Here is a 14,889-nt window from a genome sequence, read left to right on the forward strand (position 1 = left end):
ACTCAAGTTTGGCTTTACTCGTCTCCCTCATAGTCATAGCATGGACAAAGACATGGGCAACTAGAGTGGCACTGCTTGTCTCTTTGGCCTTGCCCTTCCCCTTCCTCATCCTCTTCCTCCACTCCCATCTCCTCCTCCTCCTCCTCTCAAGTGTCCTCAACCTCTTCCTTCATGTCTTTCTGGATCCATTGTTCCAAAACCCAATGAACTGACTTTGGCCCTTTTATCTATCTATTGAAGGTTCTGATTGGTGTGTGATCAATTTTGACTCTTAGTGTTTCCACTTGGGTAATTGTGTCTAACTGAGCTGAAGCTGTGCTGACTTGAGTGAAAAATATTGAATGCTAGTGCTTTCTAAATGACAACATGGTGTAGGCAATGAGAAATGAAGGGATTTGTGTGTAGAGTTTTGCATTGACAGTTCAACAAATCTGACTTATGTGTTAAAACTATATGTGTTATAGTTTAGGGAAATGGGTGTGCTTTTTGATAAATGGCGTTATGGTTTTAAAATTTTAGTTCAAAATCCTGGTTATAGTGTTTAAGCAATCAAGAAAAACTGTAATACGGTGCTGGAATACAAACTGTCCATTTACACTCACTAAATTTAGTTTTCTTATTATCATGTCTCTCACCCTCTTTGTACCTCTATCTGTCTTCTTACACTACTCCTCGTGCTTTTTTACAGCTGATCTTTCTCAGGGACACTCATCTAGGTTACTCCTGGAGTACGTGTGCATATTTGTGTGTATGTGTGTTGTTTTTTGGCCACTTTCAGTGTAAATGCTTTGCTAGCTTCAGTGACAGCTGTGTGTGCTAAATCCTGAAACTAATGGCAAGGCTGTGTGAAATGCATTGAATCAGGGCAGTTGTAAATCTGTAATTGTAAATAGGAATCTCTAGTTTTATAAATTAATGATGATGCATCTAAAGCTTTTGTTACATGTTTGTCTTCGCTGTAAATATTGTCAGTGGCCCCTTGGCAAATGATCAGGTATCACATTACCTAATACTGAGGGTGTCACATGTGAATTTTGGATTGACAGAACATGCAACATGCATTATATATAGCCAAATTCAGAATCATGTAAAAAGGACTCTTGTATTACTAATCGCACTCATGGCACTAGGAATGTCTTACAGTATTCTCAATACGGCATAGCTACATCATTTCACACTAACTGGTTCACAGACAATCAAAATGTCAGACATTTCCTGGAAATGACATGCAAGCATGTGTGCTATCTCTTATAACAAATGCTTAGATGAAGCATTTATATGGCTATACATTCTGTGGAATATGGAATTATGAATCTGGAAGAAAAAAAAAATGTTTGTAAACACTGCAGGTTTAAACTTTTATGCATGTACAGTTTTTTTTTTTTAAATATGTATCTATTTTTGTACACATTTGTGGCCATGTTTAATTAAAGCACTTAATATCTGTATCCATATGTTCTGATCTCTTTTTTCACGGTTCATCGTAATAATTTCATAATGCTGTGATACAACTGCCTTTATTAGAGTGCCCTGCTTTGTGCGGTCAAGACATTAAGATCAGAAATTACAATTTCTCCAACTACCTGAATTATTGCTGAACTATTCTGAGGGTTTGAATGCATGGGTGCTATAGTTGAAATACATGATTGCTAAATTGTGGTTAGACAGTGTTGGAGTTGAAGTCTTGTGAAAGCTTTTTATTGTTTATTGCGCCATCTTATGGTGGAGTTTTGCAGAAAAGCTAGGCAGTATCCAGTTTGGCATTGAAGGGTATATAAGATTATAAAGGGAAAAACATTGAAACCATTACACACAAACTACCATTAACAATCACTATTAACATCTATATATTTATTGGGGAAACAAGCAATGATAAAGGTGAAATGTATAAAATGTACAGGGTTTTTTTTCCAACTGCTTACACACGGTTTCAAAGCTTTGCCTCTTTTCCCCCCAAAGCTTAACACACAAATCCAAGAATTGCACACACAAAATGCAAATTGCCTCACATCTCTTGCAAAAAGAAGCACTGCATTCAAAATATCACAAACACATCACAAACTCTCTTACGTTGCAAACACCTTTGCCATAATGTTATATTTTTGGATACATCATATACACACAGTTATTCAAAACCTAAAGCTCTTCTTTCATTAGCTCCTATGTACATTTCGAAAATAATTGGCAGAGAGATGTTGAAAAATTCACGGTAAACACGAAAGCATGAAACTGTAAGCATTTGTGGTTGTGAATACAGTATTACACAGTCCGAAAAACCTATAACTTGACCTTTGGCCTATTTATAGGCCTATTCTAAAGCCATGATTGGTTGGTGCCATAATTGGTTGGTGTTACTGTAAATGTGTTTGCACATGTGAGGAGTTAGTGAGAGGCACTGGTGAATTAGTGTGGCATTTTGATAGGTTGTGTTTGAAAAAGGAAATCAAGATACATCCTGTTAGATTTTTGTGTTACATAGAGAATTGTGTGTTGTGGTTTGCAAAAAGTGTTTTCTGAAATTGAAAACTGAGTCGAAGGCCGAGAATTAGTGTATGGTTTTGCAGATTTTGTGTATGGTTCTGGTGTTTGAGCGTCAGGTTTCAGAAATCGTGTGACAAGTAAGGATTTTGTGTGTAAGCAGTAAAAAAAAAAAAACTGTAACAAAATAATTTTGTGCTGTACTTCAATTGATATACACTATATCTGTACAGGGTAAATAAGTAATACATTTTCAACAAGGACAGAAATACATTCATTCCAAAACCAAGCAATTCTGCCAACCAGCAGCTGAGGCTTAGACAATCAACCAAAACAAGAAAAGAAAAGAGATCTGTAATTTCAGTGGTTTTGGCAAAAAATCATTAGAGGCCTAAATGATTTTGTTTAAATTGTCTATTTTCAGACACACAAGACACTTCAGTCAGAGTATCTGAGCATTATGACATCATCATCTCTTCGTGCGGGGCTGCTGTCAAAGAAACGTTCGCCGGGGAACTGGATGAGGTCACCTTCTTCGGCCAGTTGTCTGCCACTCTGGTAACCGCTGAATTCAGAAGAGACACAGGTAGTGGCCACAGTCGAGCGAAACGGATGTCTGGTTGAGTACATGTGACGTACATGTCCATGAGCGGACGACTTCCTGCTTCTGATCCGCCTCTTCAACACACGCCCCAGCCAGAATACGCCCAGCAGAAGCAGGAGCAGAGCATTAGCTGTAAGGGCTGCCACTGTGACCAGCTGTAGGTTGACCTCACTTGTCACAGAGGGCAAAAGTGTGACAAATCCAGTGCAGTGATCTCTGGGGGCAACCTGGCACACAGCCCCGTCCACTACGCTCTCCACACAGGTGATGTAGGTGGAGTCTGGGCGAAGCTCTTGGAGGATCACCGCCCGGTCAGATCCATCTGTGTAAACATAGCGTGGGAAACGGAAAGAATGTCCGAAACGGTCAAATAAAACCCGGAAGAGAAGTTCTTTCCCATGAACTAGTCCAACATCGGGAGTTGTGCTCCAATGGACTGTGGCTGTACTGGAAGTGACGTCTTCCACGCTAACATTCAGGATGGAGTGATGGTTGAATTGACACGCATCAGTGATCATTGTTATTCTTGAGTTATGATGCTTGGCTCTGTCCTGTAAGGGCAGGTTGAACTGCTCCTGTTGGGCCAAAGTAAAGTTGCTGTGGTTGTGGACGTGGCCTGTCAGGAACGTGGACATTGTTGAGGAAAAATCAGATAAAGAGCCATTTTTCCCAGCTGTGGGTCTTGGTCTTGAGCTGACCAGTTTCTTCTTCTTCTTTCTTTCAAATGTTGTCACAAGCCCTTGCTTCCCCTCATCCCCTTGGACCCCTACTTGTTCATGTATTTCTCCTTCTCGCTTTTCTCTTTCATCCTTGAGACTAGATGTCTCTGCTACTGCTCCACGGCTCTCCATTGGCTGAGACAGAGGTTCTGACTCGCAGTAGCCACTCATATTTCTCAGCTGCGAGTTGCTGACATAGTCCAAGTATTTTCCCGCCAGCGGTGGGGGGTGAAGGCAGCGCACAAACACGGTCAACAGCTTTCCCTGAGAATGCGCATGCGTCATCCAGCTTTTAAGCTTCTCCATCCGGCAGTCGCACGTCCAGTTATTCCCATTCAGTTCTACGTGAAACAAAACGCCGTTTGTGGCGAAAATTCCACCGGAGAGATTCATAAGACGGTTGTTTTTCAATTTTAAGGTTTTTAGATGTGAAAGGTGGCCGAAAGCACGGGGGTCCACGCGATATATGTGATTGTCGCTGAAGTCGAGGTGTTCGATGCGCTCGAGCGGGTCCAGCAGACCGGCCAGGATCTCTGTCAGCTCGTTCTTGTCAATCTCGAATTCTTTAACGCGCGCGAGCCCTTTGAGCGCGTCGTTGTCCAGCTTTACTATCTTGTTGTGGCTCAGCGAAAGTTTTGTTAGCTTTTTCAAATTTTGAAAGACGTTATTTCCAATGTGCCTTATTTGGTTGCCTGTTATTAGAAGAGCTGTAAGTGACTTAAGATGGGAAAACATAAAAATATCTCGCAGTTCTGTTTGTTTATTGTCTGATAGGTTTAAAAACTGCAGTTTGCTGAGCCGCAAAAACGCATTGCGGTCAATATGGCGAAGCTGGTTCGATTCTAAGTGCAGAAACATTAAATTTGTCAGACCTTTGAAAACGGATTCTTTTAAAAACTCTATAGAATTTCCATCAAGTCTCAGTTTGACCAAACTGTTTAAGTGACTAAACGCTTCGGAAGTAATGTCCTTTATTTGGTTGTTATTGCTATATAATATTGTGAGTTTTTTCAGCGACTGTAGAGTCCCAGGTTGTATTGCCGAGATTAAGTTGTTGCCCAGATATAGTTCCTCCAGCTTGGAAAGTTTCTCGAATGCTTTAGGGTGTATATTCCTTATTTGGTTAAACTGGAGATTAAGTCTCATTAGGTTGCCATAGCGCATGAAGTCGAAGGCGCTGAGGTTGTGAATGAAGTTTCCCGCAAGGCCGAGAACCCGCACGTCCCCTGCGCGCTCCACCTGTGGCGCTTTGGGCACCGCGCGCAGACCGCGATTAGCGCACAGGATATGCTGCGCGTGCTGGCAGTCGCATGTTTCAGGGCAAATGGCGCAAACAGGCGCGAAGAATAAAAGCGCTCCACTGCCCAACAAAAGAAAGCTGTAGAGCAAATATGCCATTCCAGTGACACGCAAACAACAACACTCTCAATACATTCCTTTGTTTCAGTCCAGGTTCGCCAAATTCTTCCTCGCCGGGAATTAAAGCTTTGCGGATGCAGTGCCTCCCGAGTACAGACATTTAGATTATGTTTAGGTGTAGCACGATGGCATAGCGATTTGAAGCTGTATTGAGATATCCATGCACAACCGTTGCAAACTGATCTGGTTCCAACCAAGGAAACATTTGCCTCCGTCAGACTCTCTCATCCCCCAAGAAGTCATCTGTTGCAGATTACACACACACACATACACACACACACACACACACTATAGTCATCTCCGAGTTCAGGCACGGATCACCCCGCCCCATCCCCTCCAGATGTCGACATTACAGTCACACGACATACACACACGGATCTAGAGATTCTGGTTCAGATTCATCTGAACGATTCCTTAGGTTGCATTAAGGATTATTTTAGTATTTTAAAATGTAGGGGAGGAAACGCAATTCCTATTGCTTTTACTGCTCTTTATCAGTCGTTTCCAAACAATTCAACATATTAGGCCCTATACACAATAAATCAGGAAAACAATTCTTCCAAGGGTTTGTTTACACAAAGACTTTAGAATGACTTTTAGAGGCAGTATGAATCCAATTTAAATAACTGGCCCTAAAAATACTAAAACGAAAAAATCGAAACACAATTAATTCATTAATTTTATGAAATGTTTTCATAAAATTAATTAATGGTTCTAATATTTTTAGATGGACGGACCTGATAAAGTGACTAAATGACTTGCGAATCAGAATCAGTTAGTTAGGTCGGTAACTGTCAAGACAGATTCATGAGTGTTTTTTATTCACAAAAAAATGGCTCCTAAGAGTCATTCATTTGGTAATCAGACCTCACTGGTCACGTGTAGGTTTTTTATTCACTAAAAAACAACCAGCTCGCTGGAGTCATTATTTCGAGAATTGTACTGCACTGGTCTAACTTCATTTAAATTTTAGTCTAAATTTTTCTATGATATTTTTTTAAAGGGTGTAACAAATTCAGTGATTTTAAACATGATGTTCTCCTCAATGTTTTCAGCCTTATGACAAGAGATCAGTAAAACAAGTGGTGCTCACTGAGGGTGGAGCTTGATGTCCAGCACCCCCTCTCTGGATGTAATGGGTGGAGCTTGAAGGTCCAGCCACACCCTAACCCTACCCATAACCCTATCCCTTATGCAGGTATGACATCACTTTTAAGGCCAAAACGTGAAAACTAGTTAGCATTTTAGCACTTCTGGGTTCCATCATCCTGAAGTCAATGGGTTTTTTGAATGGGATTTTGGTTAAATGGCTGGAATAAGGTCTGCGGTGAACACAAGCTCAAGACACTTTTACGTTTTATCCTACGACAGAAAAAACATCAGTATTACCAAACCCATGATTTTTTGAAGCTGTAATGTGTCTTGAAAAAGGCGGTTGCTTACAAGTGGCGATGGGACTACAGAGGCAGTCGGGAACATTAAACGTCATCACGCTGAACAGGTAAACTCAAGCTAAGTGATGGTGACGTTGAATTTGTGGGAAAGTGGTGTAGTTCGTTTATAGCCTATTAGCCTTTTACTTCTGGCGACTGCATTTAGGCTTCAAATTTCATAAAAGTTGTGTTCATCTGTGATAATTACCTTGATGGACAAAACGTGCAAGTTTCATAAACCTTTGTTGATCACAGAGCTTGTTTTTTACAATAATCCAAAAGCCTATGGGAAAATCCTATTGTCGTCAAGGTAACCAGTGTGATGCTAACTGCTGATTGGCCTACAATGTGACGTCATACTGCACCACTCTATAGACCGTATGTAGCCCCGCCCCTTTTCAGCGCTGCGCTCGTTGTCTTTTGACTTCCGGTCTGTATTTTCACAGCGATCTTGCGTTTATTATTGAACGGCTCTTTTAAAATCTTCCCGGTCGACTGACATTTGTTTAGTCATCTGCTTTAAACATTACAGTCCTCGTGATAACTTTCGTTAACTTTACATGAAGTAAATCCACTTCAAAAGCTAATTACTCCTGGACAGCAATGCCATAGAAATATACAGAGCGACCGCAAAACGGAAGTTAAAAGACAATATTCTAAAGATGGCGGGGCCCTCGTTTCTCTGGCGCATAAGGTCTATACTATCGCTGTTATTAATTAGGTCAAGCTCCACCCATAAGGGGCCACAGTTGGACTTTAGGTCAAAAACCACCCATTACGTCCAGAGAATCCAAGAAGTGTTTTGGCTACTAGTAGCCATTTTTACTGCAGGCTTTTTTGTTCCTTTTGTTGGTGTTGGATGGATGGGGACTTTACATTCTTTATTGGGATAAAAATAAAGTAAGTCATATTAAAGATCAGTGTCTGGAGACAAACTATTAGACAGGTATGCTTTAAGTCAACCTTGACCAAAAATAACTTTATTTCAATCAATTTTACACCATTGTTACTAAAATGCAACCCCTGGGGAAATATGCCCAGACCTGCCAAAAACATCCATGAATCTCTAGTGACGTCCCTGCTAGCAGTGTTGCAGGAAATATGGTCAGAGTATTTTTTATGCAGTGTTCTGTACTAAAAATGCACATTCCAGAATGTTTAAAGTCACCATGAAATCAAACCTCAATGGAATATTGCTGTATTCATAAATGATTTATCCGTTCACATCATCATTTTTTCTTAATTCATGTAATCAAACTAACTTCCTCTCCCTTTTGTTTACTGGCGGGTCAATCTGTCACTCGCATGAGAACGCAACAATAGCAAAAATGACAATGATCCAATCAAATCCCAACAAACAAAATCAAGTCTCGCTCTACTTTTTTTGTTCGAGAAGCTGTTTCAATCGGATATACGACACAGGAACTTTTGCAACTTCCCTGTCATGCCGACTTTAACAGCACTGAACATCATGAAAATTACTTAGTTGCGTTATATATACTGTATATATGTTCTGAATAAGAACAAGTTGGTCCCCAACCATGTGTGTATAGACCAAGCAAACGAACATTCTTCCCACGAAGGTCCCGTGAGACTCAATCTCTGCCAGGGAGAAAATGGAAAAGTAAAGAAAGGGAATTTCAGACCAAATTTCTGTCTCAGGCCGTGTGCCAGGTCGTGGGAAGGATTGAGGAGCGCGCTCTCTTGAGTGCGTGGGTAGACTTCACTCAATTACAAAACACTTCAATTTATACGTTTTATAAGTGTCAAAGAAAAGTTATCGTGGAATAATTCAATGTTTCATTCCTTTTCTAAATCCAACAAGAACATAATAAATAACGTCCACTCAATTAAGCGAAAGGTCCAGATGTTTCAAATTTCCTTTTAACTCAAACATTCAGCATGGAGGAGGGCTGCCACGAGCAGTGTTGAGAATTATTTTGACTGCCGATTGGATCTTCTAAAAAAAAAAAACCTGTATATTTATATGTCAAAGAAATTAGAGATTAGCAAGGATCTGATTGGCGCATTTGGTGTTATGAATTTTATTTGCCAAAATGCCAAACATTTCAATGTCTTGAAATAGAAAGATGCAGAAAAATGCATGGACAAACATACTTATATCTCTGCACTTTGAAATGTGTTTGCATGTGTGTGTCTCCAGGAACTCCTACACCCAGGGGTCATTTCCTGTCCTGTCCTCACTTGGATTTGTGACTGCACACGCTAAGCCATGATGAAGAAAACTGTTGTGCGTATACAAAATGTGTTTGTGGGACAAAATAATATGATACACAGACCACACACAACTGGCTTATTTCAAGTTACACTGGAAAGAATATACAACAGATGAAGGAAGTAAATGAGGGGAGAAAGAGAAAGAAGCCATGTGGCATTATCCTTGAAAACTGCAAAACAGATAGCATGGGAAATGGAAAGAACATAGAAAGATATGGAAAGGAGTGAGAGAAGGAGGAGAAAAAAGTAAAAGGGGCCAAGGGGAAATAGGCTACGAGAAAAAAAGAAAGAGACAGATAGAGAATGAGAAATGGCAGGATGTGTAATAAAGTGCCTGTTGCCAGATATTGACGCAGATGGTTTTCATGAACCAAGTCTGTGAATTAAAAATAGCTAATCAGAGTGTTTAGCATCTCTATGCTTACTGTAAAATATGCACAAAGTCATACAGTACACTTGTTTAACTTAAAAAAAGTAAGTAATCTGGTTGCCTTAAAATTTTGAGTTCATTTAAATAACAAATTTGAGTTAATACAATGGAGGAGATTGGTTTAATCAACATAAACTCAAAATATTATGTTATCTGAACCACAGAAAAAAATGTTTTGATAACAAATCATGAAAATATATTTTATGTGAGTACTCAAGCAAACAATGGTTATTTCCATTATCTTAATGTTCTATAAATGTTCTTTTTAGGTTTTTAACCATCTTCTAACATTCTTCAAATGTTGCATGGAGCTTTTTTTTGACAGGAAACTCTACAGAATGTTGTCTAATGGTTATTTGGTTTTCTTTTTTATAACCATGAACTAACCTTCCTGAAACCAAAATTGTTAGCTTGGACACAACACAACATCATTGTCGCATCTCAGTACTCTATATTTAATTCAGCTCACATAGCACAAACACATATGCATACATACGTGCAAACACATCTCTTTCTCAGTCTCTCTCTCATGGGGGCATGTCTCTTATACGCTCACCCTCTCTGAGAAACCGGAGCGGTTGTCTATTGGAAACACATGCTGCCTTATTGATGAACAATAGCTTTCCATAAAAACACATCACTCATTTAGAGTAATTCATTCACCCAAACAATCCAAGTGCAAGATGATAAACTCCCAAACCCTGACTATAAAATATGGCATATTTATGCATGTTTGATGAGTGAAAGTGTGAATTATTTTGCAGGATTTTTCGCTTGTAACTGTGTATATCTCTGTATCGGTATTCGTGAGAACAAGAGAAAAAGGGGGAGAAGAGGAAAAGAGATTTGAGGGGTTGACATGAGCAACAGCTGGTTGGGTCATTAAGTTCTTTAACCTAGATCTGCTCCACAGACTTTAACTCTCTACTGCCCTTTACACAGTATGAGTGAATGCACAAATGTATTAATAACTGCTGACACAGTAAAACAGGTAATAATGGACTTATGGCACTATAATGCATGCATTTTTTTTTTACTTTTGGCATCATGCAAAATCCTTTAGGTGACAGTTCATCCAAAAAAACTACATTTCTAAATTTAAATAATTTACTTAACTTTATGTCGTTTCATGACTAAAAGAATGAGAAAAGAAGATATTTTGATATTGAGTAAATTGGGTCAAAAACAACTCTGGACTTTCATTATTTAAAAAAACAAACAAACACTTTTTTACAAAATATATTTTAAAGGGGTCATCGGATGCAAAATTCACTTTTTTTATGGTGTTTGCATATGAATGTGTCTTTGCAGTGTGTGGACACAACCACCATACAATGAAAAAAATCCATTCACTCCTTTTTTTTTAAATCCTCAAAAAGCCTAAACACTTAGCCTGGCAAGCCAGACCTACATAAAGATGTTGGGTCTGGCAACTCACCATAGACACGGCTCAATCCGAGGGGCGGGATAAACGGCTGTCTTTCAAATTCCCTCTGCACGCAATAGGACAGCGCTTCACCCAACCAGAGCGTTTTCCCAACAGCGGAGCTAGTTGATAGATTCAACTTTTGCCATATCTGGCCGGCAAAACTACGAACACATCTTCCTTTTTTTAAGAATGACTTAAGTGCTGTTCTATGCTCTTTTCTTAAAGAAAAACCTAACTCCAAGTCCTCCAGAGTCGCGGACAAAGCCGATTCGAAAGACTGTTCTCCAGCAGCAGCAGCTCTTCTTTGTTTTCAAGTGGCAGCTGGCAGGTAACCGTCGCAACTCTGTCGTCATTACGTTAAGCCCGCCGCGCCTACTCTATACACGACGTGATTGGCCTGACCCAATTTAGGTTTTTGCAGCTTGAAAGTCAATGGAGAGTTGCTAGACTGCCCTGGCTGCAAAATACATTTTGCTGCCGCTAGGGTGCGTCTAGATTTCTAGGCTACTAAACACTCTCAATAATCAAGCCTTTTGGATTTTCTGAGCAATATGATGTCATAGCCTATTGCTCGCTCCGCCCATAACCACTGACGGACTGTCCCATATTAGCATATTTCCTGTATTAGCATATTCCCACCCTCAGCCACAAGGCCACACTTTACGTGTCTTGTGTCATGGAAGAGAGGGCTGGGGTGAGCAGTTGCTCATTATCATTTAAAGAGACATGCACCGAAATGGGTTGCTGTGAACAGAGCTGTTTTTGAGGAGGTAAAAAGGGTGTTGTTTTACACAACCATTGAGGAATTTAAAAAGGTTTGAAACTAAATGAGGGTGAGTTTACATTTTTATGAAGATCTATCCTTAAAGGGGTCATATAATGGTACATGCACTTTTACAAGTTGATTGTACTGAAATGTCTGTTGGCAGTGCCTGTACACAACCATCCTATCATGATTAAAATCCATCCAGTGGTTTTGTTTTAATCTCCTTATATGTTTGACCATCTATGAAATCAAGCCGTTCGATATTGTGACGTCATAAGATCGTACGCCCCTCCCGCGATTGTGATTGACAGCCGTGCTTCAACACAAGACCCGCCCTGAGCAAGCTGTGACAGCCGTCGTCATAGTAGTCCGCCATTGTTGATATGCTGGAGTAGAATGGCGTCTACGCGATTGTGGTGTTCTGTTCTTAGATGTAATAAGGAACACAGCAGTCATTTGGATGTTCCTAAATCTGAGCCGTTATAGATGCAGTGGCTGAGTTTTGTTTTTGAAGCGATATGCCCAAAGGATTGACGCGGGGATTCCCTCACGAGGATTCCACGATCGTCCATGCTTTCATGTTTACGCGAATCATTTCACACCAGACAGCTTTACAAACGAGAAAAAACGGATCGGTACCAACGTGTTCCTGCTGAACCTCCAGAAGATGTGAGTGTAATGTTTTATTAACCTTTATATTAGTATTTATATTAATCTTTGCGAAATTTGCAAACCTTGCTGCAGGCTTCACGATGAATGCATCTAAGGTTTACACTCAGGGTACATTACAGCATGTTTTCTATGTACGACGTTCTCAATATAATTCATAATCCCACGTTTATAATGAACAACGCGTGGTTATTGTGTTACAAACGGTGTACGCACAGAACAGAGGGGCGGGGTGAGCAAAGCTCATTATCATTTAAAGACACATGCACTGAAACGGCGTGCTGAAAACAGAGCTGTTTTTGACCAGGTAAAATTAGTGTTTTCTTACAATACTAATGAGAATTTTTAAAGTATATTACAAACTTTTAATTTAGACCCTAAAGAATCATATTAGCTTGTACAAAAATGGCATTATATGACCCCTTTAAACAGAGCTATTTCTACCTGTTATGATCCTCAAGTTGTAATTTCACTTAAGGCTGGAAAACACAGCATTTTGCTAAGATTTTTCAATATTTGCAGAAATTCCAAGCCAGTCTTCAGGATTTGGGCAGTCGGACTTTCACAGAAAATCGCGTAGTGATGAGCACAGACTCTGATTTTAAGCTTCAGATTCAGTCAACCAAGTATGTTTGATATTTTGAGCTGAATTTAGATATTGTTTTCATTTGTGGTGCGTCTCAAAGCGAAGCATTTGTTGTGTTCAAAATGACTTGAAAGTCTTGTAGTGTATTATCCTCAGTCATTAAAGGAGAACTCCGGTCAATTTTAACATTGAGCTCATTTTTTTGTAAAGTAGTCGATTGCCGAGTTCACGCGCATAGGTTTAGTTACCTATTATCACGCGCGTGAACTCAGCAATCGATTACTTTGGACTTCAACCGAAATCAGGATGTAAACACAGGTATTTGCGCTGGCTTAAATAACATCATTTTTATACATATCTTTCTCATCTACTGAAGTCAGATTCATTCGTGTTCACTCAGAAGGAATCACTCACATTAGCTGTGCACTTGGGTCAACTGGGTGCAAATTTTAAAAATAGAATAACTCGGTGTAGGCAACACCGATTTTTGTCGTTGTTCTCTGTATTGACAGCACTCCAAATGTACAAAAAATGAGCTCAATGTTAAAATTGACCGGAGTTCTCCTTTAAGTGTATGATGCCCTGTTTTTTTCTATAAATTTAAAAAGTAAACTGCCGAAGTGTATGATGCCCTGTGTCTTAAAGGGGTCATATAATGGTACATGCACTTTTACAAGTTGATTGTACTGAAATGTGTGTTGGAAGTGCCTGTAGACAACCATCATAAAATGATAAAAGTCCATCCAGTTTTTTTTATCTTCTTATATGTTTCCTCCTGTCTCAAATCAAGCTGTTCGATATTGTGAGGTCACAAAATCGACGCCCCTCCCACGATGGCTGATTGACAGCAGTGTTTCAAACACAGAGCCGCCCTCGCGCCGATAGGCGCGCTCATTTTTGATAGCTGGAGTGCTGAGTAGAATGCCGTTCTGTTCTTGGGTGTAATAACGAACACAGCAGTCATGTTGATGTCCCTAAATCCGAACCGCTGAAGACGCAGTGGCTGAGTTTGTTTTCGAAGGGAATATTCCCCATCAATGTCAATGCTGTCATGTTTGCGCAAATCATTTCACCAGACTGCTTTACAAACGAGGGTCAGTATAAAGCTGGATTTGCTAAGAAGCTGCTCCTGAAAAAAGGATCAGTACCAACTATTCGTGTTCCCGCTGAACCTCCAGAAGAACTGAAGTGAGTGTAACGTTTTATTGACCTTTATATTAATCTTTATATTAATCTTTGCAAATAGCTTGCACGCTTCACGATGAATGTGGCTATTTTTACACTCAGGGTACATTATGGCATGTTTCCTATGTACGACGTTATCAATATAATTCATAATCCCACGTTTTTAATGAACGACGCTGTGGTTATTGTGTTACAAACGGTGCACAGAACAGAGGGGCGGGGTGAGCAAAGCTCATTATCATTTAAAGACACATGCACTGAAACGGCGTGCTGAAAACAGAGCTGTTTTTGGCAAGGTAAATTTAGTGTTTTCTTACAATACTAATGAGGATTTTTAATTAAAGTATATTACAAACTTTTAATTTAGACCCTAAAGAATCATATTAGCTTGTACAAAAATGACATTATATGACCCCTTTAATTCTTTTCACACTTGAAAAAGTAATAAAAGTTGTATTCCAGCTTTTATCTGCTGTATATTAAATAATATATCTGATTTGAATAAAACTATAAAATTATTATAACTATAAAATATAAAAATGTAGCTAGATTTTTAGCTTACCTGACAAAAAAAATAAGAATAAAATAAAATACATTCATACTATGCATATATACTATATACTATACATACTAGATACTTCACTCAAAAAAACATCTAAAACGGATAGCAGTGTGTTGAAGAGGCAGTAGAAACACATTTCTTTCTCTGGTCACAGTGTCTGTGAACTGTGGCTGTTAAAACACACTTCTGTTTCTCATGCCACAGTGGTTGGTGAACAGTGACACAACAATAACCACAGCAGCAAGTGATTTACAGTCACAGTGATTTAATATTAGGTTTCATGACTATTAAACACTACTGCTGTTTTTGTTTTATGCAAATACTGTAACTTTGGTAAGGCGTGAAAGAAACAAACCAACAACATTGTAACA

At 39.4% G+C, this 14,889-nt stretch overlaps 2 protein-coding genes across 2 annotated transcripts in view; both read right to left on the reverse strand.

Annotated features, from left to right (window-relative positions):
- jazf1a (JAZF zinc finger 1a) overlaps positions 1–14,889 on the reverse strand; it is a 60,840-nt gene that overhangs the window by 37,121 nt on the left and 8,830 nt on the right.
- Positions 1,693–5,469, reverse strand: tril (TLR4 interactor with leucine-rich repeats). The gene has a single exon (XM_081377413.1). It carries the CDS (start codon positions 5,197–5,199, stop codon positions 2,917–2,919), a length of 2,283 nt encoding a protein of 760 aa, XP_081233539.1. The 5' UTR covers positions 5,200–5,469; the 3' UTR covers positions 1,693–2,916.

This window comes from Scardinius erythrophthalmus (genome assembly GCF_964197995.2).
Source record: "Scardinius erythrophthalmus genome assembly, chromosome: 10".
In the NCBI taxonomy this organism is placed as follows: Eukaryota; Metazoa; Chordata; class Actinopteri; order Cypriniformes; family Leuciscidae; genus Scardinius; species Scardinius erythrophthalmus.

Bases quoted from the DNA above. Each gene is read 5' to 3' on its own strand.
- tril (XM_081377413.1), bottom strand. From the start codon at position 5,199: ATGGCATATTTGCTCTACAGCTTTCTTTTGTTGGGCAGTGGAGCGCTT.